General features: G+C 50.8%; 2 protein-coding genes across 2 annotated transcripts; both read right to left on the reverse strand.

Moving 5' to 3' along the window:
- Positions 1 to 1,017: 1,017 nt before the first annotated feature.
- On the reverse strand, positions 1,018 to 1,959 carry LOC138732602 (olfactory receptor 14A16-like). The gene has a single exon (XM_069879243.1). The coding sequence runs from the start codon at positions 1,957 to 1,959 to the stop codon at positions 1,018 to 1,020; it is 942 nt and encodes a 313-aa protein (XP_069735344.1).
- Positions 1,960 to 12,719: 10,760 nt separating this feature from the next.
- On the reverse strand, positions 12,720 to 13,661 carry LOC138732604 (olfactory receptor 14A16-like). The gene has a single exon (XM_069879244.1). It carries the CDS (start codon positions 13,659 to 13,661, stop codon positions 12,720 to 12,722), a length of 942 nt encoding a protein of 313 aa, XP_069735345.1.
- Positions 13,662 to 14,505: the final 844 nt, after the last annotated feature.

The raw sequence follows: 14,505 nt of genomic DNA on the forward strand, positions 1-14,505 counted from the left end.
CACAGTCAGATGTTTCCTGCTGGATTCTGAGTTTCTGAGACACAACTGACATCCTAACCCCCTACTCATCCATCACCTCCTCATGTCCTAGGACCTGAACAGGTAAAAGTACGCTTGCCCCACATCATGAGGAATGAACATGGGGACCTTGGTTCGTGGAGGGACATCCAAGTGCTATATTGAGGCGATTTCCCATGTCTTGTTACTTGCAATGAGAAGAGACTTCGAGGCAATATCTGTCCCAGAGATCTTCGTGGAAACTGAAGAAACTGCTCTTTCTACACGTTCAGGTTCATCTCAGCTCACAGACATGATGTGTGCGCTCACATCTGATCCGTACAATGCCAAACTGGCCTTTGGTCTACTCAATCAGTGTCCTCTCATGGAAGAACAAAGAAACTCTCCAAGCTGGGGTGAGAGGCCAGTGCTGGGAATGGTGGTTGGCAGGGGTTTCACCAGGATTATTGCCTCTGGGACAAATGCTTGAGTCAGTTCCTGAGAGAAAGTTTAGAAGAAGCCCCAAGCCTTGAGGCTCTGCCCTGAGGAGGTCCCCTTGCTCTATGGAAAGGCTGCTGTGGAGGCAGCTCTGTCCCACAAGCAGCATGGCTGTGACCAAGCTCAGAGCCCTCAGGCCTTACAGCAAGGCAAGGGGGGAGAAGGAGAGTGTGGAAATGGGGAGATGGAGAGTGTGGATATGGAGAGAGAACAGCTCTGGGGGATCAAGTGCTGGTGCCTGGCAGTGCTGCCCTGCTGGGACTTTCTTCTTTTCCAGCCATGAGCAAAGGAATTGTTCCTGAAGCTCCAGAAAGCCTTGGAGGGAGGGTCAGAGGAAGAGACAAGGTGCTGCAGTGGCTTTATTTTGATTACAATAGTGTGGGTTGTCATTACCTAACCCACAACCAACTCAAAAAGAGTTGAAAACATGATCATAAGTTAAAAAAAAAAAAAGTAGAAATATAAAAATATAGAAGGCAGTAACACCAGCCATGAGTAACACCAGAACTGCTATGCAGAAGGTCAGGAATTTATTGCATCAGAGCTCTGTCCAGTTATAAGTTCCCGCAGCGCATCCTTGAGGTCCTTGTTCCTCAAGCCGTAGATGAGGGGATTCAGTGCTGGAGTTACCACTGCATAGAGAAATGACACAACTAAATTCATGGATGGGGAGGAGAAGGAGGGAGGCTTAAGGTAGGTAAACGTGTCAGTGCTGAGAAACAGGGAGACCACAGCCAGGTGAGGGAGGCACGTGGAGAAGGCTTTGTGCCGTCCCTGCTCCGAGGGGATCCTCAGCACGGCCCTGAAGATCTGCACATAGGACACCACAATGAAAACAAAACAGCCAAAAGCTACTAAGAAACTAACCACAAGAAGCCCAACCTCCCTGAGGTTGGCATGTGAGCAGGAGAGCTTGAGGATCTGCGGGATTTCACAGAAGAACTGGTCCAGAGCATTGCCCTGGCACAGGGGCAGGGAAAATGTACTGGCCGTGTGCAGCAGAGCAGAGAGAAACCCAGCGCCCCAGGCAGCTGCTGCCATGCGGACACAAGCTCTGGTGCCCAGGAGGGTCCCGTAGTGCAGGGGGTTGCAGATGGCAACGTAGCGGTCGTAGGACATGACTGTGAGAAGAAAATATTCTGTACCAAGGAAGAAAATAAATAGAAACATTTGGGCAACGCATCCTGAGTAGGAGATGGTCTTGGTGTCCCAGAGGGAATTGGCCATGGATTTGGGGACAGTGGTGGAGATGGATCCCATGTCGAGGAGGGCGAGGTTGAGGAGGAAGAAGTACATGGGGGTGTGGAGGTGGTGGTCCCAGGCGATGGTGATGATGATGAGGCCGTTTCCCAGGAGGGCAGCCAGGTAGATGCCCAGGAAGAGCCAGAAGTGCAAGAGCTGCAGCTCCCGTGAGTCTGCGAATGGCAGGAGGAGGAACTGGGTGATGGAGCTGCTGTTGGACATCTGCTGCCTCCAGACACAGGACACTGTCATATGAGAGAAGGACAGTGACAAGTTAGGATAACCTCTGAGCCAAATCAAAGCCATTTCTCCTTCCCCTCCCTCCTGCTCACACCTTGTCCCCTTTTTTCAGCCCTTCCTTCAGCTCTGAGCCTGGAGCCCTGCTCGGTGCCGGCTGAATGTGCCGGGAGGAGCAGAGCCTCTGCCCGCTGGCTGCGAGGAGTCAGCCCTGCTCTGCAGCAGGGGACATGGGGACGGTGGGGACAGGGGACACTGCTGGGGCTCAGCGTTGTCCAGGGGAACTGCTCCTGGTGCAGAAGGGCCTGTCAGCATCTGCACTGCCGGGGATGAGGAGCTGAGAAGGTAGCAGGCTTAGAGGTTTCGAATGCCTAAAGGTGTGACGGGACAGGTTTGCATCTGTGAGGGCAGCATAGTGCTTGCGAGGAAAACTCAAGAAAAGCCAAATGTCCTAACGAGGATATCTTAGTGCAGACGAGATAATTAATTCCTCAGGAATGCACTGCCCAAAGCCGCACAGAAGATCAGTGCCTGACTCTGCAACTCCCATCCCCAGAGAGACTGGCAGAGAGAACAAGAGAACAACAGCAACATCTCTGGTTTAAGTTTCCTCTCCATCTCTGATCCTATCCCTTCTCTCTGGAGGTTTACCTCAATGGAGCTGATTCCCTGTCCCATGCCTTCTCCCTGTCAGTGCTCACAGATCCCATCTGACCCTCTCTGCATCCCCCTGGCCCTACACAAACATCTGCCCGGGTTAAGCTGGACGTAGGGTCTTGTTGATAAGCAGAAAGGGATGGAACAGACTGAGCCTGATGGGTCCAGCAGAGGTGATGCTGCTGCTGTCCATGGGCAGAGGACCAGCTGGAGACATATTCGGAGGCTCCTGTCGGACCTGCTGACCACTCAAGGATACTGCTCAGGAGTCTCAGTGACTTGTTTAAGCATGAAAGGCTCTGGTTCCATTTCTCCCACCAAATTCCCCAGGTGCAGGGAACTGAAAACACAGAGTCTGGGAAGTTCCTTATCTTTAATGCAAGAGCCCTCCTGACAGATCCCACAGGCTGTGGCTGTGCCGGCTTTAGGAGATCCCTCCAGCAACCGCACCTGCATTGTCCTGCACTCAGAGACTCACCTGGAGAAGGGCTGTGAAGAGTTTTCTCCAAATGAAGCCTCCTCTCTCCTGCCACCCCACCTGCCTTTCCCCTCTCTCTGCTCCCTCCTGTCCCCTCGCTGCCTGCAGGCAGTGCCCTCAGCCCTGCTGGGCTTTGCAGAGGAGCTGCTCCCGGCCAGACCTGGCTCTTTTATGATCTCCTGTCTCATGATGAGCTCCCTCCCTGCCAGGAGCCCAGCCCAGCTCAGCAGCAGAGGAGCAGCCCAAGGCAGCGCTTTCTCTGCTCCCTCTGGGCTCCCTCGAGGTGTCCCTGGGGCTCCAGGGGAACATTCTGAGAAACAGGCTGAAGCCATCCCTGATGCTTCCTTCATCATCTGGGCAGGCACACTTCTGTCCTGCAGTGTCATTGCTCCTGTTAGAAAAATAACAGGGAATGAGAATCAATTTCTTGTCGCACCATTAGACAGGACCTCAGAAAGGTGACAGCGAACGAAATCATTTCTCCAAAGTAGGAGGATCTGTACCACGGAGTGAATTCAGGCATTTCATCCGAGGTCTTTAGACTTGGGGCTGGGAAGACACTCAGCTCCCTTTCCCCCAGACACATCTTCTGCAAAGCTTATGCGCACACAGGGTCTTGAAACCCTTGGTCGTGGTTTCCTCATGGCAGGGATGAGTTTGCCTGGTGCCACAGCTTCAGGGCTTCAGCCCTAATGGGCAGCAATGGCCTCAGCCAGGGGCACAGGCAGGAGGAGCTGGAGCCGTTCCCATGGGAGACAGAGCTGGGACATGGTCACAGAGCTCAGGAGAGATGGTAGTCAAGGACAGCATCTTCCAAGCACTGCAAGGCTCCAGATAAACTGAGTCTCAGCTTGAAAGTCCATTCAAGGACCCATGATGAGATTTTGCTGCTTCAGGAACAGTTAAAGAAGAAAAATACGCTGCGTAGGCACTGCTGGATTTAGAAGGGTCAGGTGTAGACAGATCTGAGGTTCACTGTGTCCTCTGTCCCTGCCTTCCCCATCAAGGTCTCACAGGGCTTTGTGACTCATGGTAGGGCTCTGGAGGAGTTTGACCAGTAGTGGGTAGAGGTCAAGTCAGGGATCTCTTGGGCAAAAGGAATTCTTCACAGTCTATGAGACAGGAGGGGCAGCATCGCAGGGAGCTGAGTGAACAGGAAGATGTCACAGTGTCTCCATCATCTTCCAGAGGTCATGGAGAGTGTGGGAACTCCCTGACCGCTGGTACCACTGCCACATCAGAAATGGCCAGTGGATGAGTAGGGGAGCAAAAGGCTTTGCCCCAGAATTTGTCTAGTAGGATCCCATTTCTGGGTGTCTGAAAGAGAAGGGGATTTTATTTCCCTTGGTAAATTATGTCTCACCATCCTTCTATGACCCACCTCTTCTATGATCTGATTCTCCCATGACCAGACACTTACATAAGCCACCTCTTCTAGGACACAGGTTTTCTGTCACCTGAGCCCTCTTTGATTCTAGTGAGTCTTCTATGACCCAAGACTTATATGACCCTTCTAAGACTTCTTTATGACCTGAATTTTTTTATGTCCAGACTGCTCTATGACCCTTAAATGACCCAAACTTTCTATGAAACTTTTATGACCAGACTCTTCTATAAACAGCACTTCTCTGTCCCTTTTATGACCTGATCTTTCTATAGCCCAAATCTTCTTTGATCCTTCTATGACCCAACACTTCTCTAAACCTTCTACAGTTGAATTCTTATATGACCCAACCCTCTATGACGCCAATCCTCTACGATATGAGTCTTTTATGACCCAACACTTCTAAAAAATGTCTTCTATGACCCAAGCCTTCTGTGACCCAAGCCTTCTGTGACCCAACTCTCCTCTGACTCTTCCGTAACTTTCTATGGCCTGACTTCTCTGTGATTCTTCTATGACCTGACTCTTCTATAACCCGACTCCTCTATGACCCGACTAATCTATGACACAGCCCTTCTATGGCCTAAGCCTTTTGTGAACCGGCACTTCTATGACCCCTCTATGACCCGACTCAAGTTTCTATGAGTCGACTCTTCCATGACCCAAATATTCTATAACCCAAATCTTCTATGACTCAAATATTCTATGAGCTGACTCTTCTATGGACCATCTGTGACTGGGCTCTTCTATATCTCCTCTACGAGCCGACTTGTCTATGACTAAACTCTTCCACGACCATCTCTTACATGACCAGGTCCTTCTATGTCTTAAGCCTTCTATGAACAAACCGTTCTATGACCCAGCTACTCTCTGACTCTTCAATGCTGTGACTTTCTCCGATCCAGGTCTTCTGTGACTCTTCTATGACATGAATCATTTATGCTCCAACACTTCTATGACCAATATATGACCAGATGCTTCTGTGACCCGACTCTTCTAGGACCCAACTATTAACAAACCCTTCTATGACCTGACCCCTCTATGACTCTCTATGACCTGACTCATATGAGACGCTTCCTTTATGAACTGACAATTCTATGACTCTTGGATAACTCTTCTATAATGTGATACTTCTGCAGTCTTTCTATATCCTGATGCTTCTACAACGCACACTTTCTGTGCCTCAATATTTCCATGAAACTTCTATGAGCGAACTCTTCTATGACCTTTCCATGACCCAACACTGCCAATACCCAACTAAACTCTCACACTCGTATGACTTGACTCTTCCATGACCTGAGTATTCTATGATCCACAATGATTTGAACGTTCTATGAACCATCTGTCCTTCTGTATTGCACCTCAATGACTCGACTCCTCTCTGACATGATCTTTCTCACAAACGCATTTTCTGCCACTCTTCTACGATCCAGCACATTAATAACCCTACCCTTCTATCCCCCAACTCTTCTGGTGCACGTGGAGCTGTGTGAGAGCCTTGGCATCTCAAGGAACCCTACAGGCCTGTATTTGGAATCACATGGAATAACTGCTTCCACTTCAATTCAGCAATGTGAGAAGGCTCATGGCACCAACATCATTGCAGTCAAAGCCACATCTCCCTGCCCAGGGCCTGGGGGTCAGGGCTTGGACTTTCTGCTTCACCAAGCGAACCCAGGCTTTTCTCAGCATCACAGCTGCCTGCACGGCGCCTTTGTCCTCCTGCAATCATGGCCTCCAATTCTCGGCTCTAATGAGTCCCTGGGGAGCCTTTGTCACTAACGATGCTCACTGAGACCAACTAAGACTTCAAGAAATTTTGAGCTTTGCTTTTGACTTCTTGAGAGCTTTGTTCCAACTCCTCTCAGCAGCTGAGGTTCAAGGACTCATCAGCAATTCCATCCTGGATCTCATTAACCTACAGAAAGCCTTAATGAGCTCTTTCTCTTCCTGTTGTTTTCTTCAAGTCTTCAAGCCTCGCATGGCTCCTTGTAGTCATTTCCCAGTGTGGTTACAGAGGAAGATTTCAAAGTGCACCTAAGAAAAACGTTTTATCTGAAACTTTCTAGAACTTTCAAAATCATACAATGGTTTGGGTTGGTAAGGACCTTAAAGCCCATCCAGTTTCAACCCCCCTTCCCTGGGCAGGGACACCTCCCACTGGACCAGGCTGCTCAAAGCCCCATCCAGCCCGACCTTGAACCCCTCCAGGCAGGGGGCACACACAGCTTCCCTGGGACACCCGAGCCACGTCCTCACCACCTTCTTTGTGAACAATTCCTCCCTAATGTCTAATCTAAATCTTCCCTAGGCCATAAAGCCACATCCTGTCATCCTATCATTCCATGCCCTTGGAAAAAGTCCCTTGCCAGCTTTCTTGGTGACCCCTTCAGGTACGGGAAGGCCTCTATAACGTCCCCCCGATGCCTTCTCTTCTGCAGGCTGAGGAAGTTCCAGGAGAAGATCAAAATTTCTTTGTGAAATCCCTTTTGAAAGGGCATGGGATTGGTGGAGGTCTCTTGTTAGTGAGGAAGAGCAAGTGTTCTGGTGCCCACGTCCACCTCCTCAGGGCAAACTTCAGCTGGCCAGCTCTCTGTCCGTGCTTCTCCATGGAGATTTTTTTTTCATTTGAGGGCCAAGATAAAAATAGATTAATAGACGAAAGAAAAAAAGATAAAAGGAATATAAAGAGAGACCAAACCCAATGCAATTTACATCACTTCCCACCTCCTGCTTGGGGCAGCCTGCTAAGTGGGTCTCTATTTTATGCTCATAGACAAACCTAGGGAACAAGAGAGCTCAGTTTAGACGTCAACAGGGCACCGAGGCCACGATTGAAAGAAAGGACTTTGGCACTTGATGGCTCCATGAACGCAGCTATCACCTGGCCAAAGCTCCTGTGACACCTGGGAACATCCAGCTTCTCGTCCAGAGGAGCAGGATCCTTCTGGGATGGACAGGAGGGGAAAAGCCTTGGCCGAGACTCCAGGGCAGCGGGGGATTCTGCACCCCTGGGGGTTCAAACTCAGCAGATTTGATGCCTCGGGAGAGCTCTTCAGCCTTCAGCACTATTCAGCACAATTTTTAAGGCACAAAGTCTGGTTTTCTATGTCCACAGCTTCCATGTTGGAGACAAAAGCCTCTAACAGGGTTCAAAAGCTCAGTTTTAGCTCCCAAATCCTCCTTTTCAGGCAACAAAGCCTCACTGTGAGGGCTCAAATCCTCTTTTTGAGCCTCTCAAGTCCCATTTTTAGGCTGAAAGCCATCCTGTTCACTACCATGGCTTCTTTTTAGGGCAAAGAACCTGATGTCGGGGCTCAAAGATGCAATTTCAGTTTCAAAGCAACATTTGTAGGGCCCAAAGGCTCTTTTTGAAGCTCCAAACTCTCACATAAAGGATCCAACCTCCCCCTTTACAGCCTCAAGCCTCCATTGGAGCACCCAAAGTCCTGCAGTTTTGACCAGAGCTTCATTTCTTGAGGCAACAGAGGAACCAAGAGGTTTGTCTCCTTCGCAGGGACAAAAGACTTAACTTGTAGCACTGCACCCATCTCTTTAGTGCCCCAAGTCTCATATTTAGGGTGGAAATCCTTGATTTTAGGGTTTCAACTTGTCTTTTAACACTTATAGCTTTTCTTAGGAGGCCCATAGTTACATTTTGAGTCTCAACCCTCGTTTTTTAAGTCTAAAGACACATTTCATTGTCCCGGAGCATAATTTTTAAGGACCAAAGTTGATTCTGGATGTCCAAAACCTCAGTGTTATGGGCCAAAGCCTTATTTTTAGCTCCTTTCTAGCTTCCAGAGCTTCCTTTTCCGGGAACAAAGCTTCATTTTTGGAGTTGTTTGCAGTTGTAAAGGCCTAGATCCTCATTTTTAGCCTCTCAGGTATATTTCAAGCTGCAAAGCTTTTGTCTTTGGTACCACAGCTTCATTTCAGGGCATGAAACCCGAGGTCCGGGCTCAAAGCCTCAGTTTCACTTCGAAAGCACCACTGGTAGGACCCAAACCCTCCTTTTGAAGCTCCAGACTGTCATGGAAAGTATCCAACCCCCTCCTTTACGGCTCGAAGCCTCTACTGGAGTGCCTAAAGCCCTGCATTCAGGACCAGAGCTTCATTTCTTGGAAGCAAGAGGTTCTCATCCCTTGAGGGATCAAAAGACACATTTGTAGCTCCACACCCATCCTTTTAGTGCAGAAGTCTCATGTTTTGGACTGAAATCTTCAATTCCAGGGTTCTAACCTGTTTTCTAGGACCCATAGACATTGTACTCCCAGCAGATATCAGGCAGATTGAAGTCTCCCACAAGAACGAGAGGCATTGATCTAGAGATTGACCGCAGCTGTTTATAGAAGAGCCCATCAGCTGCTTCTCCTTGGCTGGGTGGTCTGTAACAGACTCCCATCACAATATCTACCTTCTTATGGGCTCCTCTGATTTTGACCCACAGGCACTCAACCTCCTGATCGCCACACTCCATCTCAACGGAGTCCAAGTCCTCCCTTACAAAGAGGGCTACCCCGCCTCCTCTCCTACCCTTCCTATCCCACCTGAAGAGTTTGTACCCCACCATAGCCATACTCCGGTTATATGAGTCGTCCCACCACGTTTCTGTGATGGCAACGACATCATAGGCCCCTTGCCCTACGACAGCTTCCAGCTCTTCCTTCTTATTCCCCATGCTGCGTGCATTGGTGTAAATGCCCTTCAGCTGAGCTGCCGAGCCTTCAGCCCTCTTAGAGGGAACAGAGTTTGTTCCCAACTGCCTGGTAACTGGAGTAGCTAGCTCCAGAGTGCCTGTATCTCCTTGAGCACCCCGAGGTGTGTTCTCCCCCACTTTCTGTGTGGTGAGGTACTGGTGGTCCTCACCAGCACACCCTCTCCCAATCACCAATTTCCCTCGTCCAGGCTCGTTCCTGTCTAGCCTGGGCTCAACCCCCTCCCCCTTCACATCTAGTTTAAAGCTCGATTTATGAGCTTAGTTAGGTTTTTAGCAAGGGCATTAGCCCCCCTAGGAGGCCCACATGTCCCACCCTTAGCGTGAAAGCCTGGGGGTGCGTGAGCCACCCCATGATCAAAGAAGCCAAAGCCCCTCTCCTCGCACCAGGCTCGGAGCCAGGTATTAATCGAATTCTTCTTCCTGGCTTCCCGCTCCTCCCTATTTAGCCTTGGGATGGAGCAGAATACTACTTGTGCCCCAGAGCCCTCCATCATTCTCCCAATGGTCCTGAAGTCTTTCTTGATGGCTTTGGCCTTTTTGTTTGTTAGGTCGTCATTACAAGTTTGGACTATCAGAGGATAGTAGTCTGTCTTGTGGACCAGGGAAGGAAGTTTTCTAGCTCCCTCCTTCCCTGATGCCCCCGGTAAGCAGCAGACCTCTCTGTGTAGCGGGTCCGGTCTGCAAATGGGTCCCTCTGTTCCTTTTAGGAGGGAGTCCGCTAGAACAATCACCCTCCTCTTCTTCTTGATGGAGGATGTTTTTATCTTTTTCTGAGGATGGTGCAGCCTAGGGAAGGATTCTAGGCTGTGGGAACCATCATCCTCATCCTCAGGGCTGGATTCCACCTGCAGCAGCTGGTACTTGTTCACCAGGGGGATCTGGGGCTTTGCTGTCTGGGTGAGGGGAGCAGGTTTCCTTCCTCCGGCAGGAACTTGCTGCCCTTCCCCATCTCTTGTTCCCCCAACCGTGCAGTTTGCAGGTGGATGATGTTCAGACACAACAGCCCCAGCAGCCCCTGAGTTAGTGAGAGGGCCCTGCTCCACTGGTCTATCTCTCTCTCGCACTCCCTGACGGACATAGAAGGGCCTGAACATAGAAATCTGGGTCATAGAAGTGGCCTTGTGGGCTGCACAGGGAGGAAAGCAGCACCGGCAGCCAGGCCAGGCTGGACATGCTCCCTTGGGGAAAGGGATGTCCTTGGAGAAGTGCAAGGGAGCATTTCTGTGGCTGCAGAATCCACAAGAAAGATAATCCTCTTCCCGCAGGTCCTCGTGTGGGGCAGGCTGCTCTGCTGCTGAGCTCAGACTCTCGCCCTGGCCTGGGCAGAGGGGCTGGAACGGAACGGTGAGGACACGGTCTGTGGTGGCATCTGCTGGATTGAAACCAGGAGTCCTGGATTTCCGTTGCTCTTCGTGTCCAGCCTCTCTTCTTGCCCAGAGCAGGGCTGTGTGCAGAGCCCAGCGTGGGACACGGCTGGGACCTCATCCCAGTCTTGAGCTTCCTCAAGGAGGGCAGTGAAGGGGAAGGCGCTGATCTCCTTTCCCTGGTGACCAGGGTAGGTCACAAGGAAAAGGAATGAAGCTGCATCAGGGGAAGTTCCAACTGGACATCTGGAAAAGGTTCCTCATGGAGAGGATGCTCGGTCACTGGAACACCCCAGGGAAGTGGTGATGGCACCAAGCCTGTCAGAATTCAAGGAGCATCTTGACAATCATCTTAGTGATATGGTTCCATTTTACACAGTCGTGTGAGGATCAGGGAGCTGGACTCAGTGATCCTCATGAGCCCCTTCCAACCCAAGATATTCTAGAAGCCTGTGATCTTCAAGCTCAAAAAACAGTCTGCCCATCCACTACCCTTCCCTTGACATTCCTTCTTCCTGACAAGTTCCTCCTTGTGACTCTTTCCTCTCCCAGACATCATCCTAGCTCTCCATATCGTTCTGTATTTGGGTCCTACCAGTAAGCTCCCTACCTGCATTTGCTCCTCTCTGCACTTGGTGCTTGATCGCAGGCTGCTTAACACCTATTTCTGCACATGGCACATCATCCCCAGACACCACTAAACCCTTATCCAGTCATAAATTTTTATAATAAAATCAGTTTTTGTGTACATATAGAAATTTCCAGAAACTGTAATAACTTCATGCAATCCCTGTGGGCAGAAGAAATGGCAAAGGGCCCGAGGTGCCCCCTGACTGTAAGGGATTTGTGTCTGTGACGCTGCTGGGGCAACAGAAGGAACACAAGGGATTTGCCCCAGAGATGCTGTCAGCAGATCCTGGCAGGTGCCGAGGTGTGAAGGACCCGTGGTGCCCCCGTACCGTAAGGGATTTTCCTGGTGATGCTGCCAGCCTGTTCCTGGCCTGAGGAGGCTCCGTTGTGTTTTCCATCCGTCCCCAAGCCCTCTCCCTGCACAGGTCCTGTGGGGGCTTGGGCAGAGCTCCTTTCCCAGCCGTGTTCCTGCCGCTGCCCCGTCACCTCCAGAGACACAACTGACCTCACCGTCCCCGTCACAGTCAGATGTTTCCTACTGGATTCTGAGTTTCTGAGACACAACTGACATCCTAACCCCCTACTCATCCATCACCTCCTCATGTCCTAGGACCTGAACAGGTAAAAGTACGCTTGCCCCACATCATGAGGAATGAACATGGGGACCTTGGTTCGTGGAGGGACATCCAAGTGCTATATTGAGGCGATTTCCCATGTCTTGTTACTTGCAATGAGAAGAGACTTCGAGGCAATATCTGTCCCAGAGATCTTCGTGGAAACTGAAGAAACTGCTCTTTCTACACGTTCAGGTTCATCTCAGCTCACAGACATGATGTGTGCGCTCACATCTGATCCGTACAATGCCAAATTGGCCTTTGGTCTACTCAATCAGTGTCCTCTCATGGAAGAACAAAGAAACTCTCCAAGCTGGGGTGAGAGGCCGGTGCTGGGAATGGTGGTTGGCAGGGGTTTCACCAGGATTATTGCCTCTGGGACAAATGCTTGAGTCAGTTCCTGCAAGAAAGTTTAGAAGAAGCCCCAAGCCTTGAGGCTCTGCCCTGAGGAGGTCCCCTTGCTCTATGGAAAGGCTGTTCTGGAGGCAGCTCTGTCCCACAAGCAGCATGGCTGTGACCAAGCTCAGAGCCCTCAGGCCTTACAGCAAGGCAAGGGGGGAGGAGGAGAGTGTGGAAATGGAGAGAGAACAGCTCTGGGGGATCAAGTGCTGGTGTCTGGCAGTGCTGCCCTGCTGGGACTTTCTTCTTTTCCAGCCATGAGCAAAGGAATTGTTCCTGAAGCTCCAGAAAGCCTTGGAGGGAGGGTCAGAGGAAGAGACAAGGTGCTGCAGTGGCTTTATTTTGATTACAATAGTGTGGGTTGTCATTACCTAACCCACAACCAACTCAAAAAGAGTTGAAAACATGATCATAAGTTAAAAAAAAAAAAGTAGAAATATAAAAATATAGAAGGCAGTAACACCAGCCATGAGTAACACCAGAACTGCTATGCAGAAGGTCAGGAATTTATTGCATCAGAGCTCTGTCCAGTTATAAGTTCCCGCAGCGCATCCTTGAGGTCCTTGTTCCTCAAGCCGTAGATGAGGGGATTCAGTGCTGGAGTTACCACTGCATAGAGAAATGACACAACTAAATTCATGGATGGGGAGGAGAAGGAGGGAGGCTTAAGGTAGGTAAACGTGTCAGTGCTGAGAAACAGGGAGACCACAGCCAGGTGAGGGAGGCACGTGGAGAAGGCTTTGTGCCGTCCCTGCTCCGAGGGGATCCTCAGCACGGCCCTGAAGATCTGCACATAGGACACCACAATGAAAACAAAACAGCCAAAAGCTACTAAGAAACTAACCACAAGAAGCCCAACCTCCCTGAGGTTGGCATGTGAGCAGGAGAGCTTGAGGATCTGGGGGATTTCACAGAAGAACTGGTCCAGAGCATTGCCCTGGCACAGGGGCAGGGAAAATGTACTGGCCGTGTGCAGCAGAGCAGAGAGAAACCCAGTGCCCCAGGCAGCTGCTGCCATGCGGACACAAGCTCTGCTGCCCAGGAGGGTCCCGTAGTGCAGGGGGTTGCAGATGGCAACGTAGCGGTCGTAGGACATGACTGTGAGAAGAAAATATTCTGTACCAAGGAAGAAAATAAATAGAAACATTTGGGCAACGCATCCTGAGTAGGAGATGGTCTTGGTGTCCCAGAGGGAATTGGCCATGGATTTGGGGACAGTGGTGGAGATGGATCCCATGTCGAGGAGGGCGAGGTTGAGGAGGAAGAAGTACATGGGGGTGTGGAGGTGGTGGTCCCAGGCGATGGTGATGATGATGAGGCCGTTTCCCAGGAGGGCAGCCAGGTAGATGCCCAGGAAGAGCCAGAAGTGCAAGAGCTGCAGCTCCCGTGAGTCTGCGAATGCCAGGAGGAGGAACTGGGTGATGGAGCTGCTGTTGGACATCTGCTGCCTCCAGACACAGGACACTGTCATATGAGAGAAGGACAGTGACAAGTTAGGATAACCTCTGAGCCAAATCAAAGCCATTTCTCCTTCCCCTCCCTCCTGCTCACACCTTGTCCCCTTTTTTCAGCCCTTCCTTCAGCTCTGAGCCTGGAGCCCTGCTCGGTGCCGGCTGAATGTGCCGGGAGGAGCAGAGCCTCTGCCCGCTGGCTGCGAGGAGTCAGCCCTGCTCTGCAGCAGGGGACATGGGGACGGTGGGGACAGGGGACACTGCTGGGGTTCAGCGTTGTCCAGGGGAACTGCTCCTGGTGCAGAAGGGCCTGTCAGCATCTGCACTGCCGGGGATGAGGAGCTGAGAAGGTAGCAGGCTTAGAGGTTTCGAATGCCTAAAGGTGTGACGGGACAGGTTTGCATCTGTGAGGGCAGCATAGTGCTTGCGAGGAAAACTCAAGAAAAGCCAAATGTCCTAACGAGGATATCTTAGTGCAGACGAGATAATTAATTCCTCAGGAATGCACTGCCCAAAGCCGCACAGAAGATCAGTGCCTGACTCTGCAACTCCCATCCCCAGAGAGACTGGCAGAGAGAACAAGAGAACAACAGCAACATCTCTGGTTTAAGTTTCCTCTCCATCTCTGATCCTATCCCTTCTCTCTGGAGGTTTACCTCAATGGAGCTGATTCCCTGTCCCATGCCTTCTCCCTGTCAGTGCTCACAGATCCCATCTGACCCTCTCTGCATCCCCCTGGCCCTACACAAACATCTGCCCGGGTTAAGCTGGACGTAGGGTCTTGTTGATAAGCAGAAAGGGATGGAACAGACTGAGCCTGATGGGTCCAGCAGA

The sequence above is a fragment of the Phaenicophaeus curvirostris genome, chromosome 34 (assembly GCF_032191515.1).
Source record: "Phaenicophaeus curvirostris isolate KB17595 chromosome 34, BPBGC_Pcur_1.0, whole genome shotgun sequence".
NCBI classification, from domain to species: Eukaryota; Metazoa; Chordata; class Aves; order Cuculiformes; family Cuculidae; genus Phaenicophaeus; species Phaenicophaeus curvirostris.

Bases quoted from the DNA above. Each gene is read 5' to 3' on its own strand.
- LOC138732604 (XM_069879244.1), bottom strand. From the start codon at position 13,661: ATGTCCAACAGCAGCTCCATCACCCAGTTCCTCCTCCTGGCATTCGCA.
- LOC138732602 (XM_069879243.1), bottom strand. From the start codon at position 1,959: ATGTCCAACAGCAGCTCCATCACCCAGTTCCTCCTCCTGCCATTCGCA.